The sequence below is a fragment of the Nothobranchius furzeri genome, chromosome 3, assembly GCF_043380555.1.
Source record: "Nothobranchius furzeri strain GRZ-AD chromosome 3, NfurGRZ-RIMD1, whole genome shotgun sequence".
NCBI classification, from domain to species: domain Eukaryota; kingdom Metazoa; phylum Chordata; class Actinopteri; order Cyprinodontiformes; family Nothobranchiidae; genus Nothobranchius; species Nothobranchius furzeri.
The window spans coordinates 51086389-51104527 of record NC_091743.1 but is presented as its reverse complement, the minus strand read 5'-3'; the positions used below and the strand labels follow the sequence as shown (position 1 = coordinate 51104527).

Here is an 18139-nt window from a genome sequence, read left to right as displayed (position 1 = left end):
TGTTTTCAGCAGATGAAAGATATGCAAAGTTAAATCTGTGTGTGTGTGTGTGTGTGTGTGTGTGTGTGTGTGTGTGTGTGTGTAGGAAGGAGCAAGTCATTTCCTCTCCACTGAACTGCTGGAACCTGATGCTGCTTCAGGTGAAGAGGGAGAGCCGTGACCACGCCACTCTGTCCGACCTCTACCTCAACAACATCATCCCCCGGTTTGCACAGATCAGCGAGGACTCGGGACGCCTCTTCAAGAAGGTTCGAGCACCCTTTCGTCCTTTTGCTCAGAGCATCTGCGATTTACTGTAATCCGAGCAGCTCTTTGCAGCATTAATATTGTGCACACTGGTGTTAAACACTTGTTTGATTTATAAAGCACTAATGTTTAGGTAACGGCTTCTCCTCTTCAAGTAATGGGGCAGCTTTATAGGGCCAGATGTGCTTGAATCCATGGCATCTTTCATCCAGGTCCATCTCTACATCTGTCTTTTGTCTCAGCTGATTTATTGACTGACAGTGAGTCTGCTAAAGCCTGAGCCATGGCACTTTATAAAGTCTTTGTCTTTTTCCTTATCTTTATTGATCTTTGCCAACCTTGTCTAGAGAGATAAAAGAAATAATAAAAGTGGGAAATGTGATGGAAGTACCAAAAAGGTACAGGAATAGAGATTGGGGCTGTTTATGATGAAGCGAATAATAAAGCTGAACACCACCCCACCCCCACCCCCACCCTGGTTGTTCGCCTCCACGACGGGCATATTAGAGTTCATCCTGCATGAATCCCACAGAGTGAGCAGTGCTGCAGGATGAGGTCATTTTTACAGATTGTTGGCACTTCAAAGGATAAAGCCTTTGATTTGGATTTAAAATGACAACAGATTTTAGGTTTGGGAGTTAAAGGTGAAGGATCATAGCGGGGGAGGCTCTGGTCGGGTGTCATGTAGAATGGAGAACAGGTTGAATGGAAAGCACTGAAAGATATAGAAAGTTAGACATTTTTTGTGGACAGTAAATGTGTGTGTGGGACGCCAGGGCAGAGGCAGCTGATTTCCTGTCTGATACTTTGTCTTTGAACTCCTGTTTAGAGTTTAATCACAAGCAGTGAGAACGCACGCCGATCTCCTCGCTCATCTCACAGCCGCCAGAGGAAAACTGGACTTTTTGTCATTTTTTGGTTGAATTGTGGTCATTGATTTCTACGTTTTGTTATTTGGCAGAAGGTTTGCTTTTGTCTGGCTGCGCTCATACACCCACGCAATGCTCTGATGGCTAACTAGGTGTATAATTAGTCCATTTAATCCATCGTGGTCGGGGCCACTGGCTACGACTCACCTCAACAGCTCATATAAAAAAAACTCGGGAAGTTCAACTCAAGCGTGCCCGGTGTCAGTGTGTGTTGGGCGGCCACGGGCTAACTACCGAGGTTCAAAGGTCAACATCCACTGTTTACATACAGCCAGGCTGTATTCTGATGGCTGAGCTTCCTTTGAAGCTCTCAGGACAGCCTCACCCTGATACTTCTCTCAAGTCCATCTGCGACACCTTTTGTCTAACTTCTTGGCCTTTCTGCTTCATGATCGTGACTTTTTTCATATTTCCATCTGAACATTTTCTTTTCCCTCTTTCCAAACCTTCAAAGAGGCCCCCTCCCTCTTCTTTCCCCTCCTGCAGAGGAAGACAGATGCTCAACATGCACCGACGAAATCTGTTTTTGCTTACATTCCACATTCCTTCTGCATTTTTTGTTACTGTTTCTGCCTTTTTTCTCTCCTCTTATTTTCCCCTTGTTTATCCAGCCGTCTCTTACCTGTCTGCTTTGATTTGTAAGTTTTATAAAACAAAAAGTGCTTCAATTTGAAGGGTGTTGGAAATAGTTTGCTGATTGTCTCCTGGTTTCTGAAAGCTCTGTAAGCAATGCGATTGTTTAAAATGAGTTAGATCTGTAGCCATTATTGTTTGTCATTAGAATTAAATAAGATTAAAGATGTTCTTCCTGTCTTCAAGTAATCCAGCATATTTAACAATAGGTTGCATCATTAACTATTTATTTACCTGCTTGAGTTTTGAATCTGGACCTTTCTGAGCCGACAGCGCTGAAAATGATTATTTGTTACCTACAGCAGCTAATAACTTGTTTAATGAGGCCCTTTAGTGTAAGAATAATAAAGTACTGCTGAACACTGCTTAAAAACTAACTCTTACTGTATTTTCTGCTTTCAAACACTGAAAAAGCTGCTAGTTTTAGTCAAAGATATTCAGTATTTTATTTTTTGTTGTTATTTATCAGACTTGAATGCTGTATCCAAATAGCTGAATCAAAAATGAATATAAAACATTCACCTTAGTCTTAGCACTGGTCAACTATAGATCAGCTCCTTTTGCAAAGGTTGGGCCAGTTGTGATTTATTTATGCAAAAATATAAAGAGCACCATGATGAGTGTGTTTGTGTTCAGAGTCCACTGATCTGTATCTGTCATTGAAGGTGTTCAGCACCAATGTCTGGATAATAGTACTGCTTGTACATCTAGCTCCTATATTAGATTATATGTTATAAAATATACTTGGCCGTTTTGCTACCCCATCCATGTCCCTTTCTTAATCCCTAAACCAGTCCATCAAGCCCATTTCTCTGTTGTATCTGAGATTAGGGCGTCATCCTAACTTGTTCACGTGTCTGAGTGGGTAAAGACCAGGCAGGCGGACATTGTTTCAGCAGACTGTATAAACCTAATGGTTAGAGCTGTTTACATTCAACACTAGGTTTTTGTTTCTGTATTTTCAGAGTAAAGAGGTCGGAGTGCAGTTGCAGGAGGACCTGTTGAAAGTTCTCAATGAACTTTACACAGTGAGTACACAAATATGTACTTCTGTTGCCTTATTTTTGACTGTGTATAAATCTGTTCCTTGCACTTTTTATTTGATGCAAAAGTGATGAAAACTAAAAAGAAAGGAACCGTTTCTCACAAGAAACCCATAGAGAAAACATGGTAATGTTCTGCAGATTAGCATTTTTTTGTTGTTTTTTAAAGGGGACACATGCAAAATTCACCTTTTGCTCATTTTTGTGCTGTCACATTTGGAATCAGTTTGCACCTCTTTGGTTGAACTCTTGTTTTTGCTGGTTGGTGTGAGGTAATTTTGCTTGAATTAGTGATATTTTAGCAACTTTTACATGGTGTGTCTCTACTTTTGTTGTGGCCCAATGAGCGGGGTCGTAACAATTGGGGGCCTGTCCAGGATATGTCGAACCATAGATTGGAACCTCCTCTCACATGCAAGAGAGAGCCGCTGCTGGAGAAGCAGCACCTCTATTCCGATCCCCTCCTGAATATTGAAGCTTCTCAGCTTATTGACCATTTGCACCCATGTCACCTGATCTGCCGTCCATCATGTCAAAGGGGGCGATAAATAAATAATTATAATGGTTCTCCTTTAACATTAAGTTTCTCATATCGCGATTCCTCCACGTATCTGCTGAGTTTCGGCTGAATATTTATTCATTTATATATTTGACTTATGTTTTATGAGGATACAAACTGCTTGAGAAGTATCATCTCATTTTCAAGCGAGTCCTCCAATTATACAACAAAATAAAAAATAAGATAGCAGTCATTACGTAATCACAAACACACTATAGCAAAACACACACGATAAAATCCTGCTATGATGCGTCTCACCCATGATTATGAATAAAGGTTGTTGTTAAATTAAGTACAAATTGGACAGTGGAAGCAAAACAGTTACAGATTGGTAGTAAATACTCATAAATATAGTTGTGAAATCAATGGAATGAAGAAATAGACCTCAAGTCAGAGGGCAACGCATTCCTGTCTTGAGGAGCTGTAACACAAAAGGCACACCTCCCCGCTTCTTTTCTAAACTGAGGAATAACAAATGAGGTTATCAATAAATCGGGTGTGATGCTCAGCGATGATAGGTAACAACTTTCAAATAAAATGGAAAATCATAGTAAATACATTTAAAAATAAATAGTATCCAATGAAATTAACATTTAGCTTTCAAGGAGTACCATGCTTGTGACAGTGATGGGTTCTGAAAGGATGATGTCAAACAAAACAACGTAAAACAAAATGACGTAAAAAGCATTTTTGCATTTTTCAGTTTGGCTTAAATTTTAATGATATTTTCTAAAAAGCTAAATGTTGACTATTCTTAAAACTCCTTCCACCAAACCTCAGTCTTGTTTTGGTGAAGTTACTCTCTGCAGGATATTCCACATGTTTATGATACTGTCAGAAAACTGAGGCAAGTGGAGTGCGTTGCACGGTTTGTTTGTGTTGGTTTTGTACTAAAGCTGGGAATTGCATAGCTTGTGGTCAGCCGGTCCCATAAAAGCAAGTCTTCTGTTATAATTATAGTCTATAGTAAAAGACAGAAATAGGTCTGGTTTGAGTGATGCTCACATGTATGCTCAGAGTCAGAGGAGAGCAGTATAATGATGGCTTTGGTGGTGGTCGCGGAATAAAGCTGACCTTGCACATAAAATCTTTTTTCATGTGTTTAACTCTTTATTAAAAACTCATACGGTGCTCCATGTGCACAATTCCGTCTTTCATCTGCTGTTTGGCTTCTTAAAATTTAAGCACAGGGCGAGGAAAACATGCAGTCATGCTTATTGGCAAAACTCCATCCTCATTCGCAGGTGATGAAAACGTACCACATGTACAACACTGACAGCATCAATGCAGAGTCCAAGCTGAAGGAGGCGGAGAAGCAGATGGGACGCTCCAGTCGACAGGAAGACCGCCAGACGCCGCGCTCTCCCGACACCCTGGCCAGCATCAAGAGCGATGAGAAAGTCGTCCGACGTTCCAGCGTCAAAAAGATTGAGAAGATGAAGGAGAAGGTGAGCAGGGTGGGGGTGGGGGCACGTGGAAGGCGTCCATCAGACAGAAGATGGCTGTGTCTGAGTGCCCCACCTGTTGTCACACACGTGCATCTCTTGAATGATTTATGGCTTACTGCTGGCCTTGTCTGCTCCAGCTGGAGCCTGTCACAGCAACACAATTCTACACCTCTTATCAGCCTTAATCAATACTGAGCTATTTCACTCCAACACCTATTATCCCGCTCCCTTCCTCCTCACTTTGTCACTGCGCTTCTGCTTCCCTCGTTTACTGTTCCTTCTACTCTTTCTGTCACATCAGAGACAAGCTAAGTACACGGAGAACAAGCTGAAGGCCATCAAGGCCAGGAACGAGTACCTGCTTGCTCTGGAGGCCACCAACAGCTGTGTCTTCAAATATTACATCCACGACCTTTCTGACATCATCGATGTGAGTAAATAAAACGCTGTTACCCTGTAAGACAGGGGCGGGGAACCCTGGTCCATCGAGGGCCGCTATCCAGCATATTTTAGTTTCAACCCTGCATCATCACACCTGATTTCAATCAGCAGGTGATTAACAAGCTTCTGCAGAGCCTGAAAAGCTGCAGAACATGTGAATTAACCACTGAATCAGAAGGGTTGGAGCAAAGACGTGCAGGATACCGGCCCTCGAGGACCAGGGTTCCCCACTCCTGCTGCAAGAGGAGCTAGTATTTTATTTTAGGTTGTCACTTCCCCTGGGTTAGTCACCTCTCATTAGCTTCAGTGCCTCTAATGATGGCTGCAGTATGGCCATCGCAGCCATCTGCAAAAGCATCTACAGTAGAAGGCACAGAAGCAGTCTGTTTTCTGCCTGAATGTAACACCTCGCTGGCTGCAGGAATTCATGCAGCTTTCATTTGAGTCAGTCCAGGTGTAGGTGGCAAAGAAGATTAATGGTTGAGATACACATCGGTAGATCTGCATATGGTGTATCGTTTATGCATAGTTGACCTAAAGGCTTCGAGAAACAGTCCAATTGTCACGGATTAGATTACTCAGCTGCTTCACCGACAGGCGCAGTTAAGAAGTGCCTGCTGTGAGCACTCGTCACCTCTCAGGTCGGACCCGAAACGACTTTTTTAGTCCAGAGTCATGGTAGGGATTAAAGCCAGCAAGAGACGTACTCACAGACGTTTACATTACGTTTGCATGGCAGTTTAACAAGTAATACTGGTTTTACTCAACTGATAACTTTGTGTATGATTCATTTACCAAAGCAACCGCAGCAATGTTCTTTGAATTAAATCAGATTTTTCTCCGATCAGCAGACCTGAGCTGTAGAAGAATCAGAAATTGGCACTGACCCTTCAAACCAAAGTTGGTGCAATTCTAGAGGCAGGTGGCCCTGTATAAAATAATGTCTCTTTGAGTTAGATTTTAGAAATTCTGGTGTCATGTTTTTATGAAAAGGAAAATTAATTAACATTAGATATCTGAACAAAACCCAAAATTCTAGCCAGAAAAAAAAAATAATGGTTGACTAGTGTCACGTTGAGGAGGAGGAGGATTGACCCAAAATGCAGAACACCAGAATCACTCATTGCAGGAGCAGTCGCATAAATGAAAACTCCTTTATTTTGGATGATGAGTGAGTTCCAAAGGGGCAGGAAGCCAAGCCTAAAGTCAGTAACCTGACTGACAAAAACAAAAGGCTCCTTGATGAGCAAAACCTAGAGTTTCACGAGGGGGAACAGAACAACACTGACATCGACAATGGACCGACAAACACTGAGACACAAGACAGGGTTTTATACACAGGGGCTGAGTGATTAAGGGAATTGGGCACAGGTGAGATTGATAACTGAGAGGAGGAGCAGAACAGGGCAGGTGAGGAAACCAGACCTAAAATCTGTAAGACAAAGCTACCGAACGTAAATAAACCTAAACACTGTAGGAATAAGACTAAAGCTACATAAACTAATGACCTCAGAGTGACAGAACTAATTATACTGGAAGGCAGGAGAGGATCATAGCTGGGGAGGGAACACAATACACTAAAGGGAGATATGAACTAGATCATCTAAAATAACAGAAAACTAGTGATAAGTGAAGTGACTAGAGGGAAACCTGGAGAAGCTGGGGACCAAAAGGGGCACAGAAGATTAGAGGACACATGAGGGGAACCTGGAGGGGGCTGGGGACCACAGGGACACAGAACATGACAACTAGAGGCCGACCGATGTGGCATCTGCAGAATGTCGCCGTGTCAGGCAGTCAGTGGAACACTTATGTTTGATGATTGCACAACTCATTTTGGATGTGTGTGTGTGTGTGTGTGTGTGCGTGTGTGCGTGCATGCGTGCGTGTGTGTGTGTGCGTGCGTGTGTGTGACAGTGCTGTGACCTGGGCTACCATGCTAGCCTGCACCGCGCCCTGAGGACCTACTTATCTGCTGAGCAGAATGTGGAGACGTCCAAACACACGGGCCTGGAGACACTGGAAGGAGCAGCAGAAATTCTGGAACCCAACGGGGACAAACAGAAACTGATGGAGACCTACAACAACATCTTCTGTCCACCGGCTCGCTTTGACTTCCAGTCCCACATGGGAGACACGGTACCGTTCTTGTTTGTTAGTTTCAAAGTCTTTCAATGTGTTTAATTTGATGTTACAATATGTTTCTGTGATTCTTTTCCATACAGATGGGTGTGATGTGTGCGCAGCCGCCAGTGGAAGAGGACCTCCTCCAGAGGTTTCAGCAGCTGCAATCTCGTCTCTCCACGCTTACAATTGAGAATGAAGAGGTTGGGCCGGTTACTGCATTCCTCATGAAACCAACCTGCTGCACATTTTGTTTCACATCTTTATTTTCCCCTCACTGTCCATCAGGTGAAGAAAACCATGGGAGCCACTCTGTCCACCATTCAAGACATGGTGACAGTGGAGGACTACGACGTCTCTGAGTGCTTCCACCACAGCAACAGCATGGAGTCGGTGAAGTCCACTTTCAGTGAGTCGTACCTGAGCAAGCCCAGCCTGGCCAAGAGGCGGGCCAATCAGCAGGAGACCGAGCAGTTCTACTTCACAGTAAGTGTCAGCAACTTTTCCCAGACGTCAGCGGAGCAGGAACCGCCACCTGACAGTAAATGTTCACAGAAACAGTCAGTGCCCTTTTGACTGTCGCAAAACACAAAGAGAAAACAAGCGCCACCGGTCCCTCCGACCACCACCAGCAGGCTAGAAGGGTTACGTGTCTTGCCCAAGGACATAGCAGCATTCTCTGGTCAGAGCCAGGATCGAACATGCAACCTTCCGATCACTGGACCACCTGCTCTACCTCCTGAGCTACTGCTGTCCCTTAGCTCTATTATAGTCGTGCAGTTCAGTTCGACTTCAGCCGAACTAAGGCAATGATTTGGTTTTCTTACACTGCCTCTAAATGCACCAAGTGACTCCAGCCAGCTTCTGTTTGTTTACATTATAGAAGCTCAAGGAGTTCCTGGAAGGAAGAAGCCTGATCACCAAGCTGGAGGCCAAGCGTGACCTAATCCAGAAGACGCTGGGAGAGAGTGGGTGTCCTTCAAACTTTAGCATATTGCCCTTTTTTTCCCCATCTGCATGAGTGCATTTGACCCCCTAGATGACTGGAAGGGTAAGGAGAGGGGGGATGTGAGGCAAATGTGGGAGCTGAGATGTGCAAGTGGTGGTGGCGGTTTGTATGGGGGGGGGGGGGTCCACATCAGGGTCACAGTAGTAGAGCAGAAGGAGTTCAATCGATCAAAGACTCACAAGCTGTGTGTGTGAGCCTAAGGGAATGTCACAGTGACGCTGCTCGTGTGTGTGTGTGTGTGTGTGTGTGTGTGTGTGTGTGTGTGTGTGTGTGTGTGTGTGTGTGTGTGTGTGTGTGTGTGTGTGTAGGGGGGATTTCTGTTCCTGTTTTTCTATATTTTAGCACATGGAATGATTGTGTATGGTATTATATGAAATCCTACAATGGTCTTTTGTGTCATATACTTTTACATTATATCACATTACATCAATGTGTCGGGTTACTTTGTACACTGTTAGTTGCTTCATCTCATATTGTTTATTGTATTTTATCCTAATATTTTTTCTGTGTTGTTTCAGCTGCACCTACCATAACTGCCTATTTTTGTTTCTCTTCTTCCTTTTCCCTCTTTCCAACTCCTGCAGGTCAGAAAACTGACTGTTGTCTTGCCAGGTAGGTGTGGCGAGGGATGAAAATACACTCCCGACTCGAGCACTCGCAAACGTGCATTTACGATTTCAGTGTCGGGACCTAATTCCGTGCCAATCTGTGGTGTTAACAGTTACAGATACTCCTGATGCATGCACACATGTGTCTGTTTACACGAATAGAACATCACAGCAGTTCTGATTATAAATAGACTTTCACTAGAGACATAATGACAGGGTGCTGTTATTTCTTTCCTCTTTTTCTGCATATAGTGGAAGGAGAAACTCAACCGTACAGAAGCAGGTAATTATCCGTGTGTGTGTTTCTGAGTGGTTGCTGGCTTCAGAGCCACTGCAGCTTCCTTTTTCACTTAAACCACATGTTTTCTCACAGTATCCTCCGCCTGCTAGATGCACTAGCACCTAGATGCGGACAACACTTGGTTTATTATGCCATAAGTCAGATGATCGAAACACAAAACCCTTATTTCATGTGTTGTTCCTGCTGTTAAATCAGTTAACGCTCATAAGGAAACCTCCTCTTTGGGGTACGCCATGTTTGTGGCTCCCCCTTGTGGTCTGATTACCATAAGCTCTGACTTCATAGAAGCCAAATCAATTGGTTTTCAGTTTTCAAACAGCAGCTGCAGCAAATACAGCTACAGCTGGACTGATAGAGTGGGTGCAGACACCATGCAGCTCGTGCTCCATATGCAAAACCCACTGAGAGGTTTGAGGGGAAACTGAAACAAACAAAGGAAAAAGGGATAGTGTGGTTTCCTAGCAACAGCTGCACCCACTGTGTCTAACCCATGCCTGAGATCCATTCCTCCTAACTGTGCGCACTGTTGCAAATGCATGTGTGAGGAAATAGATGTGCTCTGTGTGTGTTTTCTTCCTCCACAATGTCTGAACACTGAACAGGAGCCATCCCTCTTCCTATTTGTTTAGGACGCAGGTGAAGCCATTCCGCTGATGGTTGATTGCTGCATCCGCTTCATCAGTCGCCATGGTGAGGAAACTCTCCTCTTAAGGGATAGGTTTAGCATCTGTGTCTTGCTGCAGCCATTGGTTGGGATTTTCGTTTGTTAAATGGGATTGGTTGTGGCTTGACTGGAGCTGAAAACACGACCGGAACCTTTTATCTGAAATAAAGAAAAACAACGGTCATGACTTGTGTTTATGTTCAGGTCTTCAGCACGAGGGCATTTTCAGAGTGTCTGGCTCTCAGGTGGAGGTCAATGACATCAAGAACGCCTTTGAGAGAGGTAAAACTGTAAACCCAGCTGGATGCAGTTATTGGAAACCTGATGTTTGAGGGATTTATGGCATCTTTTCCTCATCTGCACGTAGGGGAGGACCCGCTGGCAGGGGACCAGAATGACCATGACATTGACTCCATAGCCGGTGTGCTGAAACTCTACTTCAGAGGACTTGAGGGCGCCCTCTTCCCGAAGGAAGTCTTCCATGACCTCATATCTTGTGTCTGTGAGTGTCCTTTCCTCCCGTCTGCCTGTGTGTGTGTGTGTGTGTGTGTGTGTGTGTGTGTGTGTGTGTGTGTGTGTGTGTGTGTGTGTGTGTGTGTGTGTGTGTGTGTGTGGTGTGTGTGTGTGTGTGTGTGTGCAACCCCGTTGTCTGGGTAATCTAAAGGATTTTCTTATTTTCCAGCAATGGAGAGCCTTCAGGAGCGGGCGGTGCACATCCAGAAAGTTCTCCAGGCTCTGCCGGGTCAAACCCTCATCATCATGAGATACCTGTTTGCCTTCCTCAACCAGTGAGTAGTACGACATGGTACATTAGGGATAGAACAACATATCTGGCCAATATTCACCAGTTTTTTTATACTTTGGCATCAGCTGATTTTAAGTCGGGCACATCCACGGGCAGCCCAGTGCAGCCGCCGAGTTTATTTAAATGTAAATTTACATCCCTGAGAAGCATCTACTTAATAAATGCTCTAAAACATTTTTGCAAGCAGACATTTATTTTGCACCTGTTTTATATGAAGTACTTTACCAGTTTTGTTTTTATTTCTTTGATTAACTTTGGTCAGATGTTTGATTTTAATACTGAACAATGCAGAAAACTAAGATTCAACAGTTGATTGTGTTCAGTTTTCCAAAGCTGATTCAGCTCAGATAAGGTTGTGCGTCCACTGTTTTCACTAGTGTGACATTTTAGCTGACCACGAACTCTACAAATTGGCATCAGCAATAAAAATAAAAAAACACATCAGTTGATCTCTAATTTGACCCATTAATGAAGCTCAATATCTACGTGTCTGCTTAAAAACCACATTTGCAGTGTTTGAAACTGCATTTTTTATCGCCTGCTGCTAAAAAGTGGGTGATAATGTTTTGGCCGTTGCATGCGTTTGTGCATTCACTTGGCCACAGTGTTTGCAAAATGTCTCATGAACCCCTGGATGGAAGTGAATGAACTTCTTAGAAACCTGTCCATCACTCTTTAACATTTGGAGTCAGTCTACCAGAGCTCATCTACATTACCCCGGCTTTCCACCGGAGCCGTCAGCAGCACGTTACTGCAGCAGCACGTCATAGCTGCTGATAGGAACCGCTGTGGTCAACAGAACCTTTTCCACTAGAGCCGTCGGCAGCCATCAGCAGCGCGAGTCGGCCGCGTCTCAGGAGCAGCATGTCGCGGCCTTTACGCGCCGGTTCTATTTTCTATGCGCGACGCCTCTGAAACGGGTCAAGTTCGACATTTTTGGGGAAGGAAAGACAGGAAATCGAACGCGGAAATGGAGAGACGCTACCGAGATTTTCAGAATAAAGAACGTACTGCCTTCCGGTTGCTTTACTTTTAAAAAAGGTTACTTACTGTGCGTCCCCGTGAGAAGTTATCACCTAGCTAGCGGTCTCGTTTGTTTTTCAGGTCCGTATTGGCGATTATAAAACGGACAGAACATAAAACACAAACCATGTTGTACTTTTCTCCTGCTTGTTGTTGTGTTTACTGACGAAGTCACTCGTGTGACTTCGTGCTCGGTCGGTGACAGCTGCTCCCCTGCTGCTTCGCGTCTCGTGGGAAGGGCCAAGCAGCAGCTTACGCGAGCAAGACGTGCTGCTGCAGTAACGTGCTGCTGACAGCTCCCGTGGAAACCCGGGGTACAAAGAAGGCTTGGCCTCAGTCAGTTCTGAAGACCTTGTACTAAAACTGCAGCTTGTAGCAGCTGAGAGTCATAATATGGAGTTCTAACAGATTGTTTTATAACTTCTCAGCATAAAACGATTTTAGTTTAAATCTCTGGCTTTCCGGCATGTGCGTTCCCGTAGGGAACTCTGGGTTTTTGATTCTTAAATGGATTGGAATAATTTAGACGGTTCATAACGAGAAACTTTACAATAATTGAAAATAAATTGAAATTAGTTTAGATTTCCGTTTGTTTGGTTTAGCCTGAATTTTATTTGACTCAAATATTTTCTGCTACTGTAACAGAAATAAACTTTAAAAATGAAAAAAATGGTGGATTAGAGAACCCAATGCATCCATATAAACCGTGTATTTAAACCAAATTACCTTCATTAATAACTAGTTGTGGTTTTAGGTGGGAACTCTAACCAGCTCCTGTAATCCATGCACATGCGCTCAATTTTCCACAAGCACACATTTAAATGTTTGACTGTTTCAATCTAAGTGTCCTGTGATGTTTAGGAGAGGTCCAGAATGGACTGAAATGAAGGTTTGAAATAAAAAGGCTGTTTTTAGCTTTTCAGTAATTTAATTTCTTCTTTTCGACCAAGTTTAATCTTATAGTCCAGTATCGTTTTACAGTTTCTCCTTTTGGTTCCGTAGCTTCATGAGTCACCTCCCTGCTGATGGTTTACTCGATCATAAAGTTCCACCGACAGTACAAATGTGGGTTTACTAACCTGGATCTTTTCTCTACACATTTAGTTTGGGTACATCTGTAGTCGACTATCTTTAAAGAGCAAGTCACCCCCTACCAGAGTCTAACTCCACTCCCACTTCATGTTTGAAAAATGCAACAAATGCTGTTGCCTAGCAGACCGAGGGGGCGGAGCCGCTAACAAATACACACACACACACAGGCTCACGACAGCATTGTGAAATCATAATGTACCAGTTTACATCATAGCATACTTCTTAGCCAATAGCGATGGCAGATTTAAATTAAAATGCAGTGCAGAGTTTTTACCTGACAACGGCACAACACTGACAGTTTTAGGCAGAAAATTTAAATTTTAACTAAGATGCACTGAAGTGCCAAATTATTGACAACACGTGTCTGCAGCACGATTAGACACTTGTTTATTTAGTTTATCAGCAAAAAAAGTTTATTTGGTGGTGACTTGCTCTTTAACAACCACAGTTGAGCACTTGTGTGATGGAGGGTGAGATGAAGGAGGAGATGGGAGAGCTGACATTCCAGACTCCTGAGAAAACCGAGTTCACGTTGAGACTTTGGAGCTTTCTCTTTTACTGGAGTGATTTACGGTCACCACCCCACCGATGCTCCTGACCCCTTAAACACACATCATGAGTGTCTCCATGTCATCCCAGAGCTGATGGACTTCTGTTGGACCAGGAGGATTTAGGTTTTAGAAGGATCTGTCATGGTTGTTGTTTCTGCCCCCCCCCCCTTCCCAGCTTGTCTCAGCACAGCGAGGAGAACATGATGGACCCCTACAACTTGGCCATCTGCTTCGGCCCCACCCTGATGTCTGTTCCCGAAGGCCACGACCAGGTTTCCTGCCAGGCTCATGTCAACGAACTCATCAAGACCATCATCATCCATTATGACACCATCTTCCCCGGGCCGCAGGAGCTGCAGGGCCCCGTCTACTCCGTCCCCGGGGCAGGAGATGACTTCTGGTATCTTGTTTAAGTTTTTTTTCTAACAAAGGATCCAAAGCCGGTGCTACATTTGTGGGGACTGGGCTTCTCGGAGCCAGTGGGGCCACGAGAATCAGCTTACTGTCCGTCACGAGGGAGATTAAAGCACCGCCTGACCACATCAGCCGACGATGTGCACAGCGGGAGCACACCACGGTGCACACAATGGCTGACGGTTTTCATTTTATTCTAATGGCATGCTTTGTCACCAGCTATTATGATTACTGCCTATCAGTGGAGCAGCAGCAGCTCTGGAACAGCTGCATTTTTAATTCTGAGCAGGAGAAAGTCTAGACAAAAGATATAATCCTGCTGACTGGCTTCATCTCAGAAAATAACTCATAGGGTTAATCCCTCTGGGAAAGGAATCACATGTTTTAAAAGCTGAACATTGATTTATAACAACCTGCTAAAGCTTCCTTGCTATGTAAATAATGTAAATGATGATAAAATGACAGAATGCTCAGAGAGGATTTAGTGTTTCATGGAGCTGTGGTGGAATAAAGACTCAAAGTAAAGTCAAACTCCATAAATGTGGAGAAAATAAAACTTGAAAATGATAAAATATGCTCCAAAATCTGAGATTATCTAGAATATTCCGACCCATTTAGATCAAACATCAGTGTTATGATCCTTTATGGTGTGTGTTCTCACCCTCCGACCATCTCCTGCTCTTCTTCCACTGCAGTGACAGCCCACACTGTGAGCCCCCCCACGTGGAAGAGCCGGCGCCCGACTCTGTCTCTGTCGGCCACAATAGTGACGACGGTGTGTAAAGTTGCTGTTTTTCACCTGTTGGTGAGATCTGACCTACACTCACCTGTTATGGTTTCAGCAGCTGATAGCTTTGCTTCAGTAACACGTTCATACTTCTTGTGCAGCTATTTTTAACAAGTATGTTCTGCAAATACAGCAGCACTAACCGCCTGTGCACTAATCCCGCTTTCTTCCCATCTCCCATCTTTGATTTTCCTCCCATTTTCTTTCCATCCCCTCCCGTTTTTGGCACTTCCTGTCTCCCGTTGGCCGTCCTCTGAATCTCAGGCACGTTGGCTGTTTCAGAGTCTGACCCAGTTGAAGCCATCGCTCGGTTTGACTACACCGGCCGCACCAGTAGGGAGCTGTCGTTCAAAAAGGGCGCTACTCTGCTTCTGTACCAGCGGGCCTCTGACGACTGGTGGGAGGGGCGGCACAACGGGGCAAATGGACTGGTGCCACACCAGTACATCATTATTCAAGACGGGTAAGATATTCTCTGTTATGCATAAAATCAAACACCAACTTATGGAGGTCCTTCTTTTCGTCAATCGCAGAGTGGTTGTTGTGAGATTAAGACACTTGGGGGCTTCATTTCTGTTCTGTTTCAGATCCGAGGCGGAACGAGGAAGTCCAAAGCTGGAATCGGACAATAGAGACCTGCTGGAGGAGAGGGTGTCAAACCGAGGCAACCCCGCCTCCCCCACAGGACCTCATGTGGCGGACATCTACCTGGCCAACCTCAACAAGTGTGTTTTATGCTATTAGGACTTGTGCACGTGATTGGAGAGTGGCATTGAGTTTCTCTACTACTGTTTAGATCCGTTTTTCTCAACCCTGGTCCTCAGCGCCCCCCTGACCTGCATGTTTTCCATGTCTCTGCTACAGCACACCTGGTTCACATGTTTGCATTGCCTCCTTAGGAAGTCATCAAGTGCTGCAGAAGCCTGTTCATCACTCATTCATTTAAGTCAAGTGTGTGGCAGCAGAGAAACGATGCTGTTGGAAACGGCAACATAGAAAGCATGCAGGACGGGGGGGGGGGGGGGGGGGGGGGGGGGGGCAGGGTTGAGAAACGCTGTTTAGTTGAACGTTTAGTTCAAACTGAATTAATTAAAGGTTTATCATTTGAAATTCTAAACTACATCCTTAATGATAATCAGCCCATTTGGATTATGTTTTTATTCATGTGAAAAAAAACTGTGAGGGCTTTAATGCTCTGCTTAAAGGAGCAATGTGTAAGAATTCTACAGTGAAATAATTACAAAACAGTCTGATGTCTCAATCATGTTGGAAGGAAGGTTACACCAAAACAGATTCCCTTCTCAGCCAGCTGAGAGTTTGTCAGTTTTTTTTCCTTTAGAAAAATTTACAGAGGGAAATAATCACTGTTTACACTCTGTGAGACTGCGAGGTTGCCGAGTCTGCGCCAGCGTTTTTAATTTGACAACTGCAGGCGAAAAGTTCCAGAGTTGTTTTAAGAACAGAAGCCAGTAAGCAGGAGCGACCAGGACGTTATTTCTTTTACCCCTAAGAAGCAACGCTATCTTTTTGTTTTAATCTAATATCAGGTGGAGCAGGCTAGAGGCTAACATTGAGCTATCAATTCTAACGGTGAATTAGAAGCAAATAATGGGCTCAAAAAATATTTCAGGCTACTTTTTCTAATTACCAACAACTTAATATTACAGTGACATATATGTGAAGTGAATAATGAAGTAATTGTGGTGTTTTGCTTCCTCTAATTAGTCATTCAGAACTATAGCAGCAAGCTAACAGCAAGACAGCAAACAACAACACTTCCTCTATGCCGGAGGCATATTACCGTAATAAATGCTTCCTACCGTAAAACATCCAGAAGTGCTAACAGCAGATATGACAAAGTCTTTTTCTACTCATTACCTTACTCTGTACGACTCGCCTTTGATTGTCATCTAGAATCTTCTGATGCTGATGGGTTAGCATGAAACTCAGAACGAGAGTGAGAATGTAACTTTTTGCTAAGAAAAAAAAGCTGCAGTAACCAAATTTGACTGCAAGATGTCATTCAGACTTCATTCTTACATAATGCACCATCAAAGAAAACCTATTTTCAGCTAGTAAAATCTCAATCAACAGCCGCGTTTTTGTCTCAGCTGTATTTGCATATGTGATATTGTGCTGGTACCGCTCAGCGTTATCTTGTACTTTTGATGATTATAGCAGATAAATAAAATAAAATCTGTACAATTAAGCAAACAGACTGCGCACCTGCAAAGAAGCAGAGCATCTTGGGTAATAATAAATAAAGGCAAGCGAAACATTTTGTCTCCTTCAGGATGAGAAAACGCCCAGAGCCCGGGAATTTACGAAGGCCGTTCCGCTCAGAGAGCGACGGTACCGGTCTGGGAGCCAGCAGCAATGGAGGAGGAGGTGTTAGGGCAACTCCTCCTCCTGGTGGATCTCTGGTTAAAGACACCGGAGACAAGCGACCTGTCAGCGCTCACAACATCCTCAACTCTGTCACTCGTCACTCTTCACTCAAAACAAAGGTAGTGAGCTGCAGCTGATCACATGATGAGTGAGATGTTTGGGAGGTGTTTAACAGAGACTGGTTTGGCTGTTTAGGTGGAGAGTCCACAGTTAAAGAAAACAACTACAGCTGGGCGCTCCAAGAGCTTCAGCAACCACAGACCACTGGACCCTGAGGTCATAGCCCAGGTGGAGCACAGCTCACAGGTAGCTATCCTCCCTGGACTGGCTGCTCAGTGTGGAGTTTGTGTTTATGTTTTCTCTCTGGTCGCTGCAGGACTCGGCCTTGAGTGAGCTCAGTAAGTTTGAAAGGCAGAGCACCTCCAAACACACCCCCGATGTGGTTCTGGACACACTGGAGCAGCTGAAAGGCATGAGTGGAGGAGGAGGAGGAGGTGCTTCGGAGCCTTCCAGCCCTCTGCACTCCCGCCTGCTACGGGACGGTGAGGGCGTCTCCTCGCATCTCCATCCCCTTCAGCGCAGCGCCTCTTCAGCCAGCGACGTGCCATCGTCCTTCCGCCCCGCTAAGAGCCAGCCACGGAGCCCCCTGCCCTCTGCCACCTCCCCGTCTTTATCCTCCTCTTCTCTCTCCTCCTCTGTACCTTCCTTTAGAGAGCTGCGCCCCCCAGTGACGAGACCCAAACCTGTGGTGTTCCCAAAGAGCGGAGGAGGGGCTGGGAGTCCGGCAATGGGCTCTCCGACTTCCACTGTTCCCCCCACACCACCTCCTCCTCTTACAAGCCACACACACCCTCTCCCTCACACACCTCCTCCTCCACCTCCCCCCCAATCTGACAAGTCCTGTCCAGCCTAAAGCCTCTGGGTTCCTCCTAAAACCGTTACTCTAACAATCTTTAACATCTCTTTTAACCAGTGCCAAAAGCACTTCTCCTTTTTCACGTGGGACCCATAACCCTCATGCGGCATTTACCTTTAAGTGATGATATTCTGCCATCTTGTGGCAACTCTGCGTTA

At 44.6% G+C, this 18139-nt stretch overlaps 1 protein-coding gene across 4 annotated transcripts in view; it reads left to right on the top strand.

Annotated features, from left to right (window-relative positions):
* The window catches only part of srgap2 (SLIT-ROBO Rho GTPase activating protein 2), a 62799-nt gene extending 44660 nt beyond the window's left edge, over positions 1-18139 (top strand). For 3 of the 4 annotated variants that reach the window (XM_054750296.2, XM_070549302.1, XM_054750306.2), the window contains exons 3-23: positions 86-248; positions 2774-2836; positions 4655-4858; positions 5160-5288; positions 7217-7438; positions 7525-7626; positions 7712-7909; positions 8307-8391; positions 9017-9044; positions 9293-9323; positions 9971-10031; positions 10210-10287; positions 10373-10507; positions 10688-10793; positions 13652-13876; positions 14586-14665; positions 14942-15140; positions 15265-15402; positions 16971-17184; positions 17261-17371; positions 17442-18139. In XM_054750296.2, coding sequence (XP_054606271.2) covers positions 86-248; positions 2774-2836; positions 4655-4858; positions 5160-5288; positions 7217-7438; positions 7525-7626; positions 7712-7909; positions 8307-8391; positions 9017-9044; positions 9293-9323; positions 9971-10031; positions 10210-10287; positions 10373-10507; positions 10688-10793; positions 13652-13876; positions 14586-14665; positions 14942-15140; positions 15265-15402; positions 16971-17184; positions 17261-17371; positions 17442-17978 — 3109 coding nt within the window. In that variant the 3' untranslated portion in view covers positions 17979-18139. The remainder of the gene's footprint in view (positions 1-85; positions 249-2773; positions 2837-4654; positions 4859-5159; positions 5289-7216; positions 7439-7524; positions 7627-7711; positions 7910-8306; positions 8392-9016; positions 9045-9292; positions 9324-9970; positions 10032-10209; positions 10288-10372; positions 10508-10687; positions 10794-13651; positions 13877-14585; positions 14666-14941; positions 15141-15264; positions 15403-16970; positions 17185-17260; positions 17372-17441) is intronic. The other variant, XM_054750303.2, reaches the window with a different exon arrangement.